This window comes from Mirounga leonina, unplaced genomic scaffold, assembly GCF_011800145.1.
Source record: "Mirounga leonina isolate KUSES-001 unplaced genomic scaffold, KU_Mleo_1.0 Mir_93, whole genome shotgun sequence".
Taxonomy (NCBI): Eukaryota; Metazoa; Chordata; class Mammalia; order Carnivora; family Phocidae; genus Mirounga; species Mirounga leonina.
This window is the reverse complement of record NW_023270854.1, coordinates 37,792,617-37,814,580: the sequence shown is the minus strand read 5'-3', so window position 1 is coordinate 37,814,580 and position 21,964 is coordinate 37,792,617. Positions and strand designations below refer to the sequence as shown.

Sequence of the window (21,964 nt, the reverse complement as noted above, 5' to 3'; positions counted from 1 at the left end):
CAGGACCCTGGGATCATGACCTGAGCCGAAAGCAGACACTTAACTGACTGGGCCACCCAGGCTTCGTGCAAATAAGAATTATTTCAATTCAGTTATTCCTAATGATTATAAGGAAGATGGCTCAGAAGGCTTAATTATTTTTAGTGTAGTAGGGTACACTTCAATACAACTTGTTTTTAAACTTGAATTCTTCCTAAATATACCTGAGAGATTTAGTGTTTCTAAGCACTACTTCTTTAGCACTGCAGATGATGATAGCTAAATTCTCTAATCTCTGACTATAAATTCTTTCTACCAGAGAATTCCAAACTACTTAATTGCCCTCATCCTTTTTTTTTGTCCTTCTCATACATACAACATTAGCTAAGAACAACATATACTTTACCATCTTCCAGCCAGTCTGATTCAATAAATATTTGTTAGAAATTGCACTAAATGCTAATGCTTCAGAGATGGTTGATACATATTTCTTCTTTGGTCCAGCATAGGAGAAAAATATACAAACCTATATATTCAGAATCTAATGTAAATGACATAGAATTATATACCAATTCTAATAGACAAAAGAAGATAGTTATAGTCATTATCATCAGGGAAGACTTTACATACCTGAACCCAGTGGTAGGTAATGGATGCACACCAGGTCAAAGAAGTGTGTGTGGGGTAGATGGGATGTGGAATTGGGTAGGAAGAGGAAAGCAGACACAATAAATACTCTGGGTAAAGGAAGTGCATGTTCAAACATGGTATTTCTTTTTTTTCCCTTAAAGAATTTATTTATTTTGAGAGACAGAGATAGTGAGAAAGAGCATGAGGTGGGGGGAGAGGGAGAAGCAGGCTCCCTGACGAGCAGGGAGCCCGACGCGGGACTCAATCCCAGGACCCCGGGGATCATGACCTGAGCCAAAGGCAGACACTTAACTGACTGAGCCACCCAGGCGCCCCAAGCACAGTATTTCTGAAATGGTAGAACTCAGGTTTCATCATAGGGAGTGTTAAGCACTAATGCTGAAATTTAAACATAATATTTAGGTATTGGAGTAGGAAGAGCAGAGAATGTTATGGGATGATGGACTAAGAGAGGCAAGTATTCCCAGAATGGGTGTCAAAACAGCTTTGTGGGGAAAGTGACATCTACACAGAGACCTACTTCAGTGATGTGCACTACTATCCACCCAAGTCCCCATGCTAGACACTAGGCCACCAAAATAACTGGTTTAGATTATTTCAAAGGTATTTGAGATTATCTTGATTCCTTCTACCTTGGTTCATCCAGTTTCAGACATCCTAAAAATATAAATCTTGGCCCGATTAATGACTTCTATAGTGACAGTGTCCAAATTCATAAACATAATTTACAAAGACTTTTGAGATATGGCTCTGTTTACTTTTCCAGACTCATTTTTGATACTGTGTCCCTGAGACTCAAAAATCCTGCCATACTGAAGTTCTTTTAATTCCTCAAACATGCCATGCACTGTCTTTCTCCAAGTTTTGTCTCTGCCTGCAACCAGTCCTTCAGCATAGAACATAAGGCTTTTCTCTTGTGTAACTCCTACTTATTCTTCAGTTTCCTACTTAGATATTATTTCTTCTACAAAGGAGGTCGTGACTTCCCAAATCCCAATCAGTGCCTCTCCTAGTGCTCCTCCCTCAGCATGTCCTCCTAGCAGGACCCAACCAGCCTCTGAGAAACAGGAACCACCTCTGTCTTCTTTACCCTTGTATTTCTAGCTGCCAACATAATACTTGGCTCACAGGAAGGGCTCAATAAATGTTGAATGATGGGTAAGATGTAAAACAACATAAAATATGTAATATTAAATATAAGCTCCAACATAAGTGTTAAATAAGAACTTCCAATACAAACATTAAATAGTAAATTAAATCCCCATTTACTTTCTCACCCATTAAAAGTTACCACGTGACTGGGGAACATTGTAGATTAATGAAAGTTTCATTAAGAAGTCACTGCCACTTTACTAAAGTTAATGTCAAAAATGATCATGCTTTATATTTAAGGTCAAAACCTGGGATCAGTCCTTCCTAATGTAGATACCCTTTAATTACATTTATCAAAATTGTGTGAAATATTATGGGAATAAACATTATCCCTATTTTTCAAAAAGAGGAGTGCCAAGAAAACTCAGTCATACTCATTCTCTGAGTCCCTGCATAATAATATTTTTGCAGGAGGTGCAGAAATAATTTTATTCTACATTTTACGTTTGGCATTTTTGAAATCTACCCAAATCTGTGAACTTCTTATGAATAAGTATTAAAGTAAATGATTATCTTTTGGCTTTTATTGATGTTTTCCAGTGTTCCAAAACTTTCATGCAAGTATGCTGCCTAGTGTATATCTTTATCATTGCATGTGTTTTATTATAGGCCATTATCTATTTATGTAACTGCCTTGCTCAATAGACAGGGTTTTTTAGAACAGACTGCATTTTATTCATCCCCGCATCCTCAGAGCCCAGCATGATACCTGGCAAATAGTAGATCTTCAGTACATTCTTGTTCAATAGATGAAATGAGGTTTACTTTACCAATTTTGCAAATCCAGTACTTTGATCATATTAAACACCTTAGTGAATTAGAAGAGCATACTATTTGGCCTTCTAAAATACAAGTGGAATCACATCTTCCCCCTGCTGAAAAATCCTTTTCTTTTTCACTTTTCCCTGTAAGATCAAGTCCAAAGCCTTCAGCATGCCTATGAGATCCTTCATGATCTGGCTCCCACCTCATCTCCTCTCTCCTGCCTCTCCTCTCGTCCTGAGCACACCCCACCACCCATCATTCTCATACACACTACACACTCATCCTAGTCTTCAGCATGACTGGCTGCTTATTATTTCCTTAACTTACTGCATTGTTTCATTCATTTACATTCGTAACACAAAAAATGATAGATCCTTTTCATTTTGTACTGAATCCACATTAAACATTTTCAGTTTTTGTTTTTTTTCCATTTGATTCTCATTGCATTTACCAAGTGCCTAGCATTTAACTCAGGGCTTGGCACACAGTAAATAGCAAATCTATGTTGATGACTAAATGAAGAGTCCTTAGCAATAAAGATTACTCCCTCACTTCATGGGTAAGTAAATTGATTTAAAGAGAGATTAAGTAATTTGTCTGAGCCCATACAGTTTAGTCAATTCCAGAGATTTGAATCATCTTTCTTCCTTTTTCTGGCTGGAAACTGTTTTTCCTTTAAGACCCAAGTAAGGTGGGATATTTTCAGGAAAAAAAAAATCTTTTCTGATTCCTCCAAACTTTCATTCCCAGCACTCTTCTCAATAAAATGAGTCATTCTCTTACACATGTGGCTTATTTACTATCCTTAGTGACTGCACTTACCAGAGTGTCACATTGTAACATGTTTAATGTCTCCCTTCTTTTCCTGATGCCCCTGGAGCATCATTCACAGTGCTCAGTGTGTAATTGGTGCCCAAAGTTATTTGCTGAATTCAGTTGAAAAGTCAGTGTTAAGATATTGTGTTAAAATATTAATTTAAACTTATATTTAATTTTCATAAAACTATTACTCTAACCATATATCATTTTTAAAAGCATACAAATCCAACAAACCCTTTTACTATACTGCCTTTTTCTGAAGAAACCGTATATTGACTCATGCCTCAGTTCTTTGAGATGTGCCTTTGTTCTCACCACTCAACTGAAACTACCTTCTGGATGGTCTCCAGGGATATCCAAGTCAAAGGTTCCTTTCATTTTTCCTTCTCCTCCACTCTCAAAATGATCCATTGCCCCCCTTTCTTTTACTCTGGGCCTGGACCTGCTAAGTTCTCTGTTTTCTGGCTCTTTGTGTCAGTTTCATCTCTATCCTTCGTCACTGTTTTCTCTTCTTTCATCCATAGAAAAGGCTCAGGTTTGTTGGCTGGCCACTTGCTGTCTGGCTTCCTGTTGACACAGCAGATGACCCCTACTTCTGTCCTCCCAGTCTTTCTGCTATATGTTGGCCTCACATTTCCACCTGTCATCAGCCATGCCTAACCAACCCTCTAGCACCTGAAGCTCCATAAGCTTAAAACAAACTGACACAGCTCCTGCCCTGGCAAGGGCCCTCATACCTCTCCCCTGAAAAGGTTCTCTGTACCTCCTATCTCTAGCATCCTCAAACCATTCTATGAAGTGCTAAGCCATCCATCCTCCTGCCCAAGATCATGCTCACTGCATCATTCTCATGCTTACATCTTTCTATAGTTCCCCACACTCAGAGATATAAACCAAATAGCATATTAGTATTGGCCCTGGGAAATATCCCCCCTGACTTGCTTTTATGCACCCTTGAGTCTATCCAAACTCATGGTTATTTGCTTCCAGGTCAGTTTGGTGCCTTCTTGCTTTTGTGACTTAACTCTCCTCTTCTCGCCTCCTCAAACTTCTCTCGTCACAGCTATCTTTATCCTTTGATTCATACACACAGTGTTTCCTCTATGAACCCTTCTTCAATTGTCTGCTTTGTATTTTCACAGAACATTTTTGCACGTAATGATTGGCATTCATATATTTTTACCTTTTGTTTTTGTTAGGTAGTAGCTCTTTCAGAAGCAATTCTATAGCGCCCGCAATCTCCTGCCTATACAGGAACTGAGGAATACATAGAAACCCATATAATACATCCAAACCCATATAATTCACACCAAGAGTGAATGCCAAGATAAATTATGGACTTTGGGCAATTACGATGTATCAATACAGGTTCATCAATTTTAACAAATGTATGACTCTGGTAGGGGATGTTAATACGTATGTGGGAACAAGGGGGATATGGGGAGTCTCTGTACCTTCCTCTGAATTTTTCTGTGGACCTAAAACTATAACTAAAACTATAACTAAAAAAATTAAGTCTTAAAAAATTATGTCTGAAACACCAAAGTGAAACCAATTTAAAAACCAATCAATTCTCTTTATATTTAGTGTGCACGTTTGAGAATCATAACACAAGACCTCATAAACTCCCAAATATCTCTTTTACCAGCCTGTGATGATGCTATGCTCATCAATCATCATATTAGAAATTCAATTCATTTGAGTCACTGTTTTTTTGTTAATTGAAATATATTTGACATATAACATTGTGTAAATTTAAAGTGTATAATATGTCAATTTGATACATTCACATATAGTTATATGTTTGGCATTATAACACTAATTAGCACCTCTATCACACCACATAATTATCATTTCTTTTTAGTGATGGCAATAATCGAGATCAAGTCTCTCAGCAAGTTTGATTATTATAATATGATATTGTTGTCTATATTCACTACATTGTGCATTAGAGTTCAAAGACTTATTTACTATTTGTTGCCAATTTGTATCCTGAAACAACATCTGTCTTGTTTTCCCACCCCCCACCACCCCCTGGTAAACACTATCTTATTCTCTGTTTTTACAAGTTTGGCTTTTTTTTTTTTTCCCTAGATTCCACATATAAGTGATATCATAGTATTTGTCTTTCTCTGTCTAACTTATCTCAGTCTAACTTATCTCACTTAGCATAATGTCCTCAAGGTCCATCCATGTTGTTGCAAATAGCAAGATGTCCTTCTTTCTCATGGCTGAATAATATTCATATATATATATGTTTTTTATATATATAAAACAATTAAGATATAGAAGATAGGAGATATATATCATTTCTTTTAGACATACACCTAGAAGTGGAATTCCTGGATCATACAGTAGATCTATTTTTAATTTTTTGAAAAACCCCCATATAGTTTTCCATAGTGGCTGAACAAATTTACATTCCTATAGCATTGTACAAGGGTTCCCTTTCCTCTACATCCTCTCCAATACTTATCTTCTTTTGTCTTCCTGATGATAGGCATTCTAACAGGTGTGAGATGATATCTCAGTGTGGTTTTGATTTCCATTTTTCTGATGATAAGTGATGTTGAGCATCTTTCCATGTCCTTTTGGCCACTTGGATGACCTCTTTGGAAAAATGTCTATTTAGTTCTTCTGCCTCTTTTTAAATCTGACTTTTTTGTTTTTGTTACTGAGTTGTTACACATTCTTTATATATTTTGGGTATTAACCCTTTATCTGATATATGGTTTGCAAAAATTTTCTCCCATTCTCTAGGTTGCCTATTCATTTTGATTGTTTCCTTTGCTGTGCAAAAGTTTTTATATTTGATGTAACCCCATTTGTTGGATTTGTTTTGTTTTGTTTTTTAAAGATTTTCTTTATTTATTTGACAGAGAGAGACACAGTGAGAGAGGGAACACAAGCAGGGGGAGTGGGAGAGGGAGAAGCAGGCTTCCTGCTGAGCAGGGAGTCGGATGCGGGGCTCGATCCCAGGAGCCTGGATCATGACCTGAGCCGAAGGCAGACGCTTAATGACTGAGCCACCCAGGCGCCCCCTGATTTGTTGGTTTTTGATGTCATATTCAATTGAGTCACTATGGTGAAATATAATGAGAATCTAAGGCCCAGAGAAATAAGATTGTATACATATTACCTGGAATAGGACATACTCATATTCCAGATTAAGGTCAGAGTCAGCTACATAGGAGGAAGTTTGGGGAAGCCAGGTGGCAATGTGAGGAAAGTGCTGATATAGGAAAGTGGGTGGGGTAAGATCAATAAGATTTATTCCCACATCCTGCATCATTTTTGTTCAACAAACATTTTGTAAGGAGTAAGTTTTATGCATGTAAATCACTTTAAGGCGTAACCATACAATCCACCACCCACACAATTTATCATCCTGCCTCCTTGTCCTTATTCCTCATGGATCTTTCTCCCTAGAAGTTCAGAAAAGAAAAGATTTTTTTCCCCCCCGCTGAGGTAATCAAGACAGATACTATAAAGGAAGTGACATTTGAACTGGACAGATTCCAACAGGGTCAGGAAGATTTTAACAAGCAGAAATTGCAAGGTATCCTAGGATCTATTTCCATGAGTGCCTGTTACATATTCACAGAAATAGGTCCTAGAATAAATGCCTATAAAATACCTCTGGGAATGTATTATATATTCCAGATGCCTAGAAAATAAGTGTAACTAAAAGGAAATAAGGAAGGAAGAAGGAATAAAGGAAGAAAAGATAGTATTTGCTAGATAAGATAAAATAAAGTAAAACGCTTCTCCAAATTGCCAATCTCAGTAAGTACTTGGTAGGCTATAAAAAAGGGATATTCAACTTTCCAAATAAATATTTATGAGTCAAGAATGTTTTTGCAAGATTTAGCTAAGCCCCAAACTCTGGAGCCAGTAACAACCACCACAGCAATTCCATTTATTATGTGCTTATATAAACAATTGTCACAATTGTCTATAGGTTAAGTATTATTATCCCCATGTAACTAATGAAATATCCAGGCTTAAAAGGTAAAGACTTGCTCCAGGTCACAGAGTTGATCAGTGTGGCTTCCTGATCAAGTAGTAACCGTGAGCCATAAAATAGCATCTGGGGGTCTCAGCACCAAGTTAAATATGCTGCTCATTTTCAGGCCCTACACCATGATCTTCACTCAAATTGTATGTTTGAAATGTGGCCCAAATGATTGGGGGCTTAAATCCAAATCCTAGAAATTCTTAGTGTAACCATATTTATAATGTCACCAGGTCTTAGTTTTCCCATCTGTAAAAATGGGAATAATAACAGAACCTAATTCCACTGGGTTATATGAGGATTACATGAGTTAGTTTTTAGAATACTGCCTGAACTCATGGTAAGAACTCAATTATGTTACCTTTCATTATTATTCCTTGGGATGAAAGTTTGTGACTTATTACTTGATCCTTTTCTTTAAACTCTCATCCATGTTATTCTCTCAATTCCAAATAACCCCAAGATCTTCAATTCAAAAATATTTTTTAAAAATCATACTAATAACAAGGTTACAGATAATTGCTTTCAGGAATATACTTTAAGACTCATCAAATATTTAATATTAGTGAAAATAATATAAATTTATTATATTGAGGCAAATTATAATATATCACTCTTGGTTTCTGGTATTTCTTTTTTTATTCTTTCCCCAAATTTGGGTCAATATCAAAGTACTTCACAAGGAGTCCTGGTAATACCAATTATTTTGAGATGTGTATGAATTACTTCTGGGTATATTAATCATAGTTCTCTCACTTAGAGGTCCTCTACCATTCTCAAGATAACCTACAGACCAAATGATATTTTAAAAAATATCAAACATTTTGTCTTATCCCAAAAGACAGAATACAAATGTAAGACAGACAAATAAACATACACAGGCAAAACAAAACAAAAAACCCAACCCAAAACAAAACAAAACAAAATTACACAAAGCATACGAAATACAACCCTATTTCTTTTTGAGCTATTGATTAACCATCAAATAAAGATAAAGATAATAACTGGTCATTTTCCTTGGTTTTGTATTTTGGCCAAAAATATAATGTATTACTCTAACCAGATTACTTATCAGTGCATAGCACTTGATGGCTGAAGGATCAGTTGAGATTTTGTATTGAACTGATTGAACTCATATCTTTAAAAGGGAACTCAAAATGTATATTTTGCTGCATATGGAGAATTAAAATCAACTTCACTTTGCACATTTCAGGGTATAAATTTTAGAAGCCCCTTGTCTTCTCCATTCTCCTGAGATAACAAATGTGAAATGAACAAACATAGACTAGATCGTGCATAGTAGGCACTCAGAGATGTTGACTTTACCCCTTCTCTTCCTATAATAACATGTCAAGAATATAAGCACATGCAGGTGGTAACCATGACAGCATGATGATTCAGAAGGACACAGATCTGGGTGTTAGGAGTCACTTGAATGGGTCTTAATTTCTTCATCTGGAAAATGAGGCAGTTTTAAAATTATATTATTCTACAGAGTAGTTAATTTAATGGTCCCTGAATAAGGCATATATATTTTTTTTTTGCTAAAGCATTATACACATTTAAATTTAGGTTGCAAATATGATAGACACTACAAAAAAATCATATGATACTATATCCTTCTTATATATCTTTTGATTAAAAAAAGATCTTCTAAGGACAGAAGGAAAAAATACGTCCAATAATGAGCAGAACTGAAGTCCACATAACTTTATATTTTATAAAACACATACACACACTCTATCTATATATAATACATATGTAAATATATATGTATATATGTAAAATATATGAAGATGCCATCTTAAATTGGTAGTTAGCAAAATAGAAGTCTAAAATTTACCTTGGGGCTTTTCAAGGACCCACTTTAACTCAACTACCCATTTATTTACATTTATGCACAAAAAGCAACAATGGATACATGCTTAGTTTTCTAATAGAAGCACTAGTATATTATTTTTATGTAAAGTAATTCATATAGGAGGGCAAAACAAATATATGCATAATAAATGCCACTGCAAATATGTGCCATTTATCAAGGAGCTATTCACTAATTATTTTAAATCTCTGCCTCTCTGGAGAGCGTGCTCATCATAGTCACCATATGGTCCACAGAGATAACTAGTCCTACACAACATCAACCAGTATGTGGGTATGATGAAAAGCACATGGGCTGCAAAGTCAGAAGACCTGTGTTCAACACCAGGCTCTATCACTTAACTAAGTATATAATTAATATTAGTTAAATAGCTTAGCATCCATTAGATTTTATGCACTTATGTTTAAATACGGCTGCTAATTACACTTGCTCTCTTTACCACATGGAGTTGGTTTGAGTTGTGAATGTGAAAGCATACCCAAGTAAGTGTTCATCATTGTTACAGTTGACATAACATCTTAATATCAGAACTAATATATCCTTTATCTCCTGGCTCTAAGTCTTTCACACCCTCCATCACTTACCTAATCAAACTCCCAACTCTGCCCATTTAACAATCTAAATATTTCTTAATTCTTTGCTTTCCTTTCCATTCCTACCACCACCTCACTAAGGCAAGACCTCATCCTGTTAATAGCTTCCTCCCTTTTTATGCCACTTAAAGCCATCTTGTAACAAAGATGCCATAATGATCTACCCCAAAACACAATCTGCTCATGCTATTTTCCTATCCTCCATCCTAAGAAATTCCCTGTCAACGACAGAGTGAAGTTCAAGCTTTAAAAGGGCATCCATAGCCTACCCTATCCTGACACCCTGAACTACCACTCCAGACTTATCTCTCACCACTTCCATCCTCAACAGTTCTAGGCCTTAGTTTAATGCTGTGTTCTTTGCGAATTTCCTACTTCCTTTCACCAAGTGGCTATCTCCTACTTAACCATTAAAAATTAACTTGGGAACTTTCCAGGACATGGTTAGTAGGCCTAGAAGGCACACCTACATATAAATTAATTTCTATATTATAACACACTTATTTACTTTTGTGTCTATCTTTCTGGCAAATGGGAGTTCTTAATGACATAAACTTTTTTTTTTTTTTTTTTTTTTTTTTTTAGCACCCAGGACAGTGCCTGGCACATGAGGCATATTTGTTGAATATACACTGCTGTTTCTACTCTGAAGAAGATCTGTGCCCAAATCTTTATATAACACCAAGAAGCTAGATATTGAAAATCACCAAGTTAGGAGCCTGGGTGGCTCAGTTGGTTAAGCGACTGCCTTCAGCTCAGGTCATGATCCTGGAGTCCCAGGATCCAGTCCCACATCGGGCTCTCTGCTCAGTGGGGGGGTCTGCTTCTCCCTCTGACCCTCTTCCCTCTCGTGCTCTCTGTCTCTCATTCTCTCTCTCTCTCTTAAATAAATAAATAAATAAATAAATAAATAAATAAATAAATATTTAAAAAAAAAGAAAGGAAAATCATCAAGTTAAAACAATAATGAGCTAGAATATCCACACAACAAAGACCAAGATAACATTGTTCCAAAAGTAAATCCATGGCTCTTATGTTTTAAAAGGCAATCTCCTTACACCTAAATATTACAAAGATATTTAGAAAAATGCGCTACTTCCATTCATCATGTCTAAATAAAATTACATAGTAATTATTAATGGTAATTATGATAAGTATTTTATAAACTTTAATTTGAATGTCAATATCCATTTTGGTAAGAATTTAAAGGAAAGATTCATTGAAAAAGTGTCACATGGACCACTTTAGAGAAAAATACTGTTTTAATAAAGTGAAGATTGAAGGGTCTTGGAACTGAGCCAAAAACCAAACCAAATATGCAGTAACCACAGTGACACATTAACCCTCAAACAATAATCACCCTCCTACCACAGTTATTACTTGAAACATTATTCTTTTGGGAGGTTGATTCAGAATATTTTACCATATTTAAGTATAATGCAGCTAGGTCACAAATACCAAAAGAAAAAGAGAAAACCAAAAAGAAAAAAAAATCAATGATAGTGTTTTTAAGTTACATAATTCCCTCTATTAGATTTTGTTTTGTTTTTATTCTCACTTAATAATTTGAAACATATTTATATCCAAATTTGTGTCTTCTTAACCTTTCTTTTCCTATATAACTTGTTCCTTTACACTTACTCAGGAGTCTCATTTTCTAAGCTTTTAATCAATATTTCTACTTTCTTCTGATTTCTAATGTTACTAGTTGTCCTCTAAAAATGTGTCCATCTTCAAGCAGAAAATAAATATCACCTAAGCTCTTTCAATGCAATATATTTATTCTTTAGATTGATTAATATGATTCACTGGTCTAGTGAGTGAATTTGCATAATAACAAGCAATCGGTAAATGGCATAGTCCAGCTGAGCTATTCTTTTTAAGCATTTCTATTCACTGTTCAGATTTAAATGCTTTATAATCATTTTTGTTTGATATTATTCACAATAAAATTTTGAAATAGGTCAATATCAAACTCAAAGAAATCTAAGTTTTTCAAATATACTATATAATTAAGCTTTTATATTTCTCCAAGTTATTACAGAGGCTACCCTGAACAATACTGGAAGAAGAAATTGGTAGTGTCACTCTATAAATTTGTACATAAGTGTTGGAACATTTCTAAGGACTACAAGAGGTAGTGCTAAGTGAAAGATGAGTGCTAAACCTTTCGTATGAAGTTCACCTGGCAGCCTCAGGTACAGCAAGTATTGATCCAAAGCCAAGAACCCCAGAGCTCTCTGCATACAAATTCACATTGCAAGAAGAAGCCCTAAAACAAAATTCCAGACACAGTCTCCTTCACAATTAAGATGATTCAGCTTCCCTATCCAGCCTCTATAACCATCTCCAATCCACTTCCCCACTAATTCTGCCCCTTCTTCTGCCACCTGTTCTAACTCCAACTCTTACTTAGCATTAACTCCTAACCATCGCCTGGGTTTAGACTATGTGACTTCACCTAAGGATTACTCCATTTAACTACACATCAGTTTCGAAATGCCCCACACTTTGGCTTCTAAAACATCTCCTTATCTGGTTGGCTTCATTTTCTTCTTCCTTTTTTTTTTTTTTTTTGCCCTCCACAAACTCCTTTTATGCCACCTGTTCTTGATGGGCCGATATTCTTCTGTAGGATGATATATCTTGACTCTTCTCTCCTCAGTCTATGCTCTTCTGAGGTGATCTCATCAACCACAAGAGCTTTAGGCTGCACTTCTAAACCTTTCACATGTTTCTTTCTCCAATCTGGACATTTCTTCTGAGCTGAAACATATATCCCTGATGCCTATTAAACATATCCCGTGGATACTCCATAGGCACGGTTAACCTTATGTATCAAAAAAGCACTTCTTCAAATGTTTCTCATTCTGAATCTTGGAAAATGGTGTCACCATCCACCTAGTCAATCAAGCCAATAAGGCCAGAATCATTCATGAATGTTCTCTGCTTCACTTCCCATATTTGATAAAACTTTATTTCTTCAAAATATTTGAGAACCTACTATGTACCAGATATTAAGCCAGGTGCTAGACATACCTCAGTAAGCAAGGTAGATACCATTCCCATACTCATAGAATTTACATCCTAATGGGATGTATAAAGAGGTTTTTCACACTGTAGTGTATGTGAAAAACATTCCTAGGAGTTCGGCAATATAAAATCTCTCGAGCTATATATCCCACAAATACAATATCAAAAGAGCAAAAGTAATATGTTCATTTTATTTTGTATTCCTGCATTATTTTCTTCCTGGAATGCCATAATAGCTCTCTAACCAGTTTTCTGTCTTTTTTATTTCCTAGTCCCTATCCTATTTATCTGATCTGATGTAGCCAGGATAATCTTTCTAAAATTGCAAGCTGACCACAACTTTATCACGCTCAACTTAGCTATGGGATACAATCATAAATCCTTGAACTGGCCCATGAAGACTTTGCTGATGGAACCTCTCTGTACTCCATTTCTCCACCATATTCTCTGCTGTGGCCATGCTAAGATCCTTGCAAATCTCCATGCCAAGTATGCTCTCTCGTGGCTCCATGCCTCTACACATGCTCTACCATAAATAATCCTCTCCAACTGAATAAGTTCTACTTACACTTCACATTCATGCTGGCATTCATCTCTCTATAAAATCTTCCTTAAAAATCATTATAGTCCCATTGGTGCCCCACCTTTCTTTTCTCATTTCACCTTGCCATTTGCCCATCATATTACTTATGGAATCAGATTATAATCATGGATTTGCCTTTCTTTCCTGCTAGACTTTAAACTTTTGAGGGGCTGAGCCCCTAGTTTGCTCATTTCCATGTTTTTGCTTTCTACAACAGTGCCTTGCATGTAGGAGTCCTTCAGTAAATATTCAGTGAATAAATTAATTGGTGGCAAATAGTCTATCTTGCATAATGATACTGGGTTCTTCCTCAAACATTGTGTTATGAAATCCTACCTGGCTCCGAAGAGACAATGGTTCCCTAACCTATGAGACCAACTCATCTTCCCTGTGCATTCCAGGCCCTTCACAATGTCCAACAGGAGAGCCCTTCTGAAAAAATGGTAATCTTATATTTCCTTCAAAGTTCAAGACTCACTTCCTCTAGGGAAGCCTTCTTTATTACTTCAATAGAAGTAGTATTTTCTTACTTTGAACTCCCAGGGTTTTAACACAGAAATGGGTATTTGCCTATACTCTTACTAAGAAACTTTTCTATGTATATGTACCCCTTTTTACCAAAACAATTTCTCAAAGGTCTTATGAATAAAGACTCCTCTCTGAGTTGTCTCTGCTACTTCATGAGTGCAAGTATGGCAGATATTGAATATATTCTTTTATTCTGTTATCCTTGAAGGAATGAATAAAGAATCACTCTGGATTCTGCTCCCAAAGTGTTCTAAAACTACTCTCACAGACGTAACTATTTTCTGTTTTTGTCTTACTTGGTATATCAGCATTGGTCCATCAGAGCAGACCACTCTCTTGAAAGGTAGACTACACTTAGCTTCCATACACTATGCCCCTCTGATTTTTCTTCTGTATCTCTGGCTACTTTCACATACAGCTGTCCTTCCTTTACCAAACCATTAAATATTTGGTTCCTCAGGTATGTCTCCTCCCCGGGTCCATTTCTCATCTTACTCTTCACATATAGCCCAAATTCAATCTGTGCTTTTTACAACTTCGTCTTAGAGAGTGGAAAAGTAACTTCACTTTGTTTAAAATGTGCAACAGCGTGTTTCAAATGAGCATAGTTCCTATCATTATAATAAATACAGGGATATAGAAGAGAAGAGCAAACCACTGAATAATTTGAGAAAAATACTCAACAGATACATGGCATAAAAAGGATGTTTATAAAGACCAGACAGACAACGTAGATGGCCAGAGCACTTAAAGGTTATTTTGTTCTGTAAAATGCAACCTTGATTCAGATCATGTGAGTGAACACAAACTCATTTGTGCTTGTGTGATTTGGCTTTAAACCACTGGAGAGAATATTTGCGCATTTACCCCAGCAAAAGTTGTAGCAGCCTCCCTCAGGCAGAAATGCTTAAGTGTCTGATGATGTCAGTGACTTGCTTAAAAGAGGATAAAACAACATACCCTCAGGCAAGCAAGAGGATTTAAATAGAGCCAATTTAGGAAGTATGGTGCCTCAGCAAATTCAGAAATTAATTCAAATTAAGACATTTTGCTTTAAGATCTATGTCAAAAGATCAGTTCTTCAATTCTAATTTAGAAGTGGAGGAGGGGTGGGAGGAAGGAGTCAAAATGTATATTCCATAAAAATCTTTCTGTGTTCCAAAGTATACATTCAAAAATTACAGAACAAAAATCACCAGCATGCATTATTTCAAACTGATAGAAATGTGAAGTTAACTTTTTTTTTTTTTAAGAAATCAAATGGGACAAACTGATGGTTCCCAGAAGGGAGGTGGGTGGGGAATGGATTAAATAGGTGATGGGGATTAAGGAGTGCACTTGTGATGAGCACCAGGTGTTGCATGGAAGTGTTGAATCACTACATTGTACACCTGAAACTATATTACACTGTATGTTAATTAGAATTTAAATAAAAACAAACAAAAAAAGAATTGGCAGTATTTCTGAAAATGGGTGTGAAGAGATAGAAATCAAAACAGAAGGACCAAAAAATAAAAATTAAAAAAATAAATAAATCAATTGGGAATGGGGAGGATTGTAATTTATTCTAATATAAAGAATCTAGAAATTTAGATATGTCTGAAACATGTTTCTGTCTTTTGTAGGATACAGTTTGTGATAAATTACTTGTTCCAGCAGTTATTTAATCTGCAAGCTTCATCTAGAACACTGACACATTTCTCCCACGTATGGGGAGTAAATTATTGACCAAAGTCCCTGGGTCTCTAAAGCAAACTTGAGAGTGTAATTGAAACTTTATTACGGCATACACCTATTCAGTCTAGGAGAAACTAGATAGTGATCTTTTTAGAGCCCATAATTGTGTTCTGAAAGCTCAACTTTCACAACTGAGCTCAACAAACTCCCAGAGACAGACCCATAAGAAAATTATATGAAGGAGAATTATATGAAGGAGAAACATTACATCAAGTGATTTCATGTATAAAAACACACAAATGTGAAGGGCATGTGATGTGGTGAGCACTGGGTGTTACATGCAACTGATGAATTACTGAACTCTACATCTGAAACTAATGATGTACTATAGTTGGCTAATTGAATTTAAATTTAAAAAACCCCACATACCAACAGCCTTGTCTGAAATACTATCCATTTTGCTTACTGTTATTCCTGAAAATCATTGCTTATATGGACACAGGATATCTATGGTTATAAATCTCTTGGCAACGTATTACTGAGATTTGTTTAAAATGGTTTTAGCAACAACGATCTTCATCTCTCGTATAAATATGTATTTCTTTATGACCTTCATGACGAACTTAGAAACGCTGAAAATTGTAACGTGACCTTACCTTGCTTCCATTTTCTCTTGCCTCTCGTTCCATCTTGAGGTCAGAAATTAGGAGATTCTTATATTTGTTTTTTCCATTACTGCTGTGGTCATCTATTGTGTATTCCGAAGTCAGCTGTGCTGAGAGGGGACTGTCACTCAGGTTCAGAGGCTGCTCCTCCTGCCCCAGCCCAGTTTTGCCATCACCATTGGAGTCACCCATCTCCCTGTTGTGTGTTCCCCCTGAAGCAACTGAACTGTGCCCCAGAGTCTCATTGCCATTAAAGCTCTCCGCAGCAGAATCATCTGTTGGAAAGAATAGTGTGATTTTAATTAATGTGCCATTCAGTTTCTACTTCAACTAACATTTACTGAGCTCCTATTATGTGCTTGGCATTGTGGTAATTTTACATCTCCTGTGTAATTTATCCCTACAAACAAACTTGTGAAGCAGTCGTTATTTGTAATCTAGTAGGCACCTTTAGGCACAAGAAATGAAGTAAAATGATAAGAAGAAGATAAAAGAGGGAAAACAGTCCAATCTCAAATGCGATCTCAAAGAAAAGCAAATTGAGACAAAGAAAACTTGTTAATTAATTTGCATAGAGTTTGTTTTTCTAGTGAGAATATCCAGATTTGGTGAAAATTCTCTGATAAAAGCATTATTTATCCTGCTAGTGGGGTGTATGTTGGTTCAAGCTTTATGAGTGTTTAATATGCATCTAAAACATTAAAAGCGCTCATAACCTTTGCTCCAGTCATTACACTTCTGGGACTTCATTGTGTGCATTTCTGTGTAGGTAAAAAGGCCTTTATATCAGTGTTGTTTATAATAGCAAACATCCAGAAGTGACAGAAATTACCAAAAATAAAAAATTGGCTCAATACATGTTGGAATGATTAGAATATGGGAAATGTGGAATATTTTTCCATTAATATTAATGGGAAGTGTGAAGTGTTAAATGGAAAAAGCTAGCTACAAAAATGGTCAAATGATCCCAATTTTCTAAAAAGAAAACACATACCCATATAGAGGGAGAAGAGTGAAAATATGTAGGCTAAAATGTTAATATTAATTTCTTCTTAACTGGAATGGCACTAGATTTTTAAATATTCTTTATTATTTACAACATATATAATTTTCTAATAACAAAAATAAAATAACTGTAGGAATAAAAACATAAATAAATAAAAAGCAAAACAGGGAAGAGAAGAAACAAAATTAGTCAAAATTTTCTGGCTTTAAAATAAATGATAAGCTTGTTTAGAAATACACACCAATAACAATTAGAGTAAGAAACAAAATTTACATGAAACAATAAAATTCTATTTCTCTTAATTTCATTTTTATATTAATTTTAAAGGATTATGAAGGACGAAGGTGTTCAATTGTTTCCTTTAGTTAAGGGTTATTGATGAAGCCATATAAATATGAGTGAGCAAGAGTAATATTTTGATTTCTGAACATTCTCAAGTTTGCTTTATTTTTGTAGGATGCAATGAAATATTTAATGCCTTCTAATCAATTAAATTCATGAAAATAATATTTAAATTCTGAAGGAGTGGTATCATTCACCTGTTCATTCATTTATTCAACATTTATTGAATACCTACACTTGGCCAGAAGGGGGTTAAATAATTTGGCCAACAGAGACTCTGCCTTCAATGAGTTCACAAATAATTAAAAGACATGAAAAAAAAAAAAAAACATGCAACTAAAATGCAGAGGAAAAAGGCTTTGATTCAAAACAAGGGGGTAAGGACACCACAGAAGTTTTCCTAAAGAAGGTGGCATATGAGCTGAATTTCAAAAGATGAGTAAGCCTTAACCAGGTGAAGAAGTTGGGGGACAGCGTTTGCAACCTAGAGATCAGTAGGTGCAATATCTTCAAAGACAGAATGTGCAGGGCAGATGAGAAATAAGGTTGGGGTGTTGAGTGCAAACAAAACAGTCAGAAAGGGAAACCTAGATACAGAGGCAGAGGATGTGCTTTGTATAATCAAGAGCTTGGCTTGGACCTTGGGAGCAAATAGGAGCAATTTTATTGTTGGAGGTGATATAAAAAAAAAAATCTTTTAAGGAGATTACTCTGACTCTTATGAGGAGTTTGGGATGATGGTGACAAAATGGAAAACCGTTAAGAGTTCTAGAAGCCATCTGAATCAGCATTGTTGAAAGCCCAAACTAAAGCAACAATAGTGTAGAACAAGCGGGGACTAGAATAATCATAAGAAAAGAACAGGTAAAGACTGAGAGTAGGACAGATGAGGGTCCAGGAGGAAGCCCAGATCTCCAGCTCCAGTGGAAAATAAAAACAAAGGGCATTAAGCTTAATTTTCAGCAAAATAATATTTTAAAAACTTAAATTTTAAAAACAATATTTTAAAACTATTTTGTGAAAAAGTTAAAACATATTCAAATGGCAAGTTTCTACTAATAAATTACTCCTTTTACATCCCATTCAACAAAAGACTTCATGTGGAAAGAAAGCAAACATAAGAGAATTTAGGGAAACCCAGTCATAAATAATATGACATAGCACTTTCCATAGCTATTGAGAAATCAAAAACATTCTTTTAATTATGAAATATATAAGGTTTTTGAAATAAAGAATTAGGGGAATAATTTACATAAGTAATTCAGAAAATTGTGCATGTCCTTTATGTGAGGTCAAATCCAAAGCTAAAGTATGCAAGGTCATTTCTGATTATTTCTTTCTTTCCACAAAAGTCCAAAGAAAAGCATAATGGATACATTCCAGTCCAATTATTAAATTCATGAAGAAAAGTGTGATTTAACATTTGTGTACTAGAATTTTTAAAAAATGCTAAATATTTTATGTAAGAAAATTTTATCAATATGTTAAAAGAATGAATAACCCTAAAGATATATTACATTTTACTGAGTGGTTCGGTCAGTTAAGCATCTACCTTTGGCTCAGGTCATGATCTCAGGGTCCTAGGATCGAGCCCGATTTCTCTGTCAGGCTCCCTGACAGGGAGCCTGCTTCTCCCTCTCTCTCTGCTCCTCCCCCGTTTGTGCTCTCTTGCGCGCTCTATCTCTCTTAAATAAATAAGTAAATAAATAAATAATTTTTTTAAAAAGTAAAATAAAATAAAACCAAATCTATACTAGCATAAAACAAATCCAATATCTTTTATAGTTAAAAATTAAAATAGTATATCTGTATCTTTAGTCTGAAATCGTCATGCATATTTAGTAACTAGTGTACCATTTATTCACATTTTAAATAAAATAAACATTATTACCTATCAGGAGAATCTTTAATAAAAGTCATGTATTTATAATTTTGGTATGAAGTATAAACAATAAAAGAGAAAATATTTTTAGAGTAGTTCACTCCAGATGTTACCAAGGTAACTAAATTCCACAGCTTTCCATATTTCATTCATGAGTAAATCAGTATGTTTTATGAAGAACAAATGAATGATTTACTTATTTGTATTAAATATATATCCACACATTTTATCATTTAAATAGTAAAAGAACCAGTAATGTCACATGCCACTATCTTATAAGTCAAAATTTAAAACAAAGGTTTTGATATCTATATTAGAAAAATTCAGTATAAAGAGTGAGCAGACACTAAACTGAAGCGAAATTAACCATTTTTTATTGTCTGGTTTCTTGTAACCACGTTACCGATTTTTATTTTCTCTTCTTTTTTTTTTTTTTAAGATTTTATTTATTTATTTGAGACAGAGAGAATGAGAGAGAGAGAGCACATGAGAGGGGGGAGGGTCAGAGGGAGAAGCAGGCTCCCAAGGAGCAGGGAGCCCGATGCGGGACTCGATCCCGGGACTCCAGGATCATGACCTGAGCCGAAGGCAGTCGCTCAACCAACTGAGCCACCCAGGCGCCCTTATTTTCTCTTCTTTAAGGATACTTTTTCAGCATTTGAAACCACACATCTCAGACGCCGATTTATCAAAACCAACTCATATCAGCTTATTGCGTTAAAGGGGAAATCTGCTTCCTTACCCAAGATAATTTGCTCCATCCTAAGTGGCTGCTGGCGTGTGGGTACCAAGCTGCTACACAAAAGGTACAGTGTTGAGATCTGTAGTTATGGCCTTTAGGTTCACAGGCCCAGAACGCTGGTGCTTCTCTCAAGTGTCAGCCTGGGTACCATGGCATTGGAACTAAAAACTCTGTGTTTGAGGGCCAAGGAGAAAACAGCACCTAGAGCTCTGGAAATTAAGAATGTCCAGGGTACCTAGCAACAGATGAGAATGTGGAATGTGATGACAGGTAGCGTGGCATCCAGTGACATCAGCAGGGCCATTGGATGTTTGGGTTGCATTGCTCTGAGGTTGGTTTTGCTGGGATGGATTTAGGGCTGTGCAGAGGACCAGCCAAGCGAGCTCAGCTGCGGCTCTTGCATGTAAGGTGCAGTAACACCAACCATAGAGACCAGCTATTCATTTTCTTCTTTCTCCTTTCCTACTCCCCATTCCCTCCACCAATTAGCACAGACCCTAGAAACACTATTTGTTTAAATTATGTCTAATGTCGTTACAAGATTCAATGGTTAGCTCTCTCTATATAAGGATAATTAACCCATAACAGTAAGTATGATGTGTATTTAAGTATATAAATATACATATATGTGTTCTCTCTATATATAAACATAATGTGATGTATATATATTTGAAATCTCCCAAAGCACCTGACCTACATTCTCATTCAGCTACTTTCAGTAGTTCTTCATTATGGCCTTTAGGCCAAGTGCCTTGGGAAAAATGAATAGGAAAATATATATATAATCCTCATTTTAAGATTAGTACTTGGAAATTTAGTCCAAAAATCCAGGTCAGCTGCGTATAGGGTCCAAAAAGCTTTTTATGGTTTTCCCCCAAATGCACCACAGTCCTCCGCCTCTAGTCCTTTGGTGCCTCCTTAGAAAACCTCCCTTTAATATCTCACCATAAAGCTAACTTTTAGATCCAAAATATAGATGTAAATAATGCTGTGTCAAAAGATTGGTACCTTAACACCCAAAAAAAGTAGAATTTTTTTTTTAAATCCTTCAAAATCTATTTGCAAAATGGAATTTAGGGGCCAGTCTCCTTCATCACTTTGTCACTCTTGACCTCTGCTCTAAGTCCTCTCCCAGCCTAGGGTCCCCTATAAAAAAATGGAAGTATATCCATTGCTAGACTATACCCTACATCTTTTTCTCTCCTTTCAAGTTTTTATTTAAATTCTAGTTAGTTAACATACAGTGTAATATTAGGTTCAGGTGTAGGATTTAGGGATTCATCACTTAACATACAAAACCCAGTGATCATGGTAAGTGCCCTCCTTAATACCCATCACCCATTTAACCCATCCCTTCCCCTGCCCACTTCCCCTCCAGCAACCATCAGGTTGTTCTCTATAGTTAAGAGTATGTTTATGGTTTTCCTCTCTCTTTTATCCCCCTATGTTAAACTATTTTGTTTCTTAAGTTCCACATATGAGTGAGATTATATGTCCATACTCTACATCTTACACCATAGCTCCCTCTACTCTGCAACATGAAGCAGGCAACCAGTCTAAGTAAATCCTTTGTGAGAACACAAGCAGCAACCTCTTTGACATCATCCATAGCAACTTCTTACTAGACACGTCTCTGGAGGCAAGGGAAACAAA

The 21,964-nt window shown here is 35.7% G+C and overlaps 1 protein-coding gene across 4 annotated transcripts in view; it reads right to left on the bottom strand.

Annotated features, from left to right (window-relative positions):
- NOL4 (nucleolar protein 4) overlaps window positions 1-21,964 on the bottom strand; it is a 413,857-nt gene that overhangs the window by 190,841 nt on the left and 201,052 nt on the right. For 3 of the 4 annotated variants that reach the window (XM_034995876.1, XM_034995877.1, XM_034995878.1), the window contains exon 6: window positions 16,331-16,614. In XM_034995876.1, the coding sequence (XP_034851767.1) occupies window positions 16,331-16,614 (284 nt within the window). Of the gene's footprint in view, window positions 1-16,330; window positions 16,615-20,311; window positions 20,331-21,964 lie in introns of those variants that run through there. The other variant, XM_034995879.1, reaches the window with a different exon arrangement.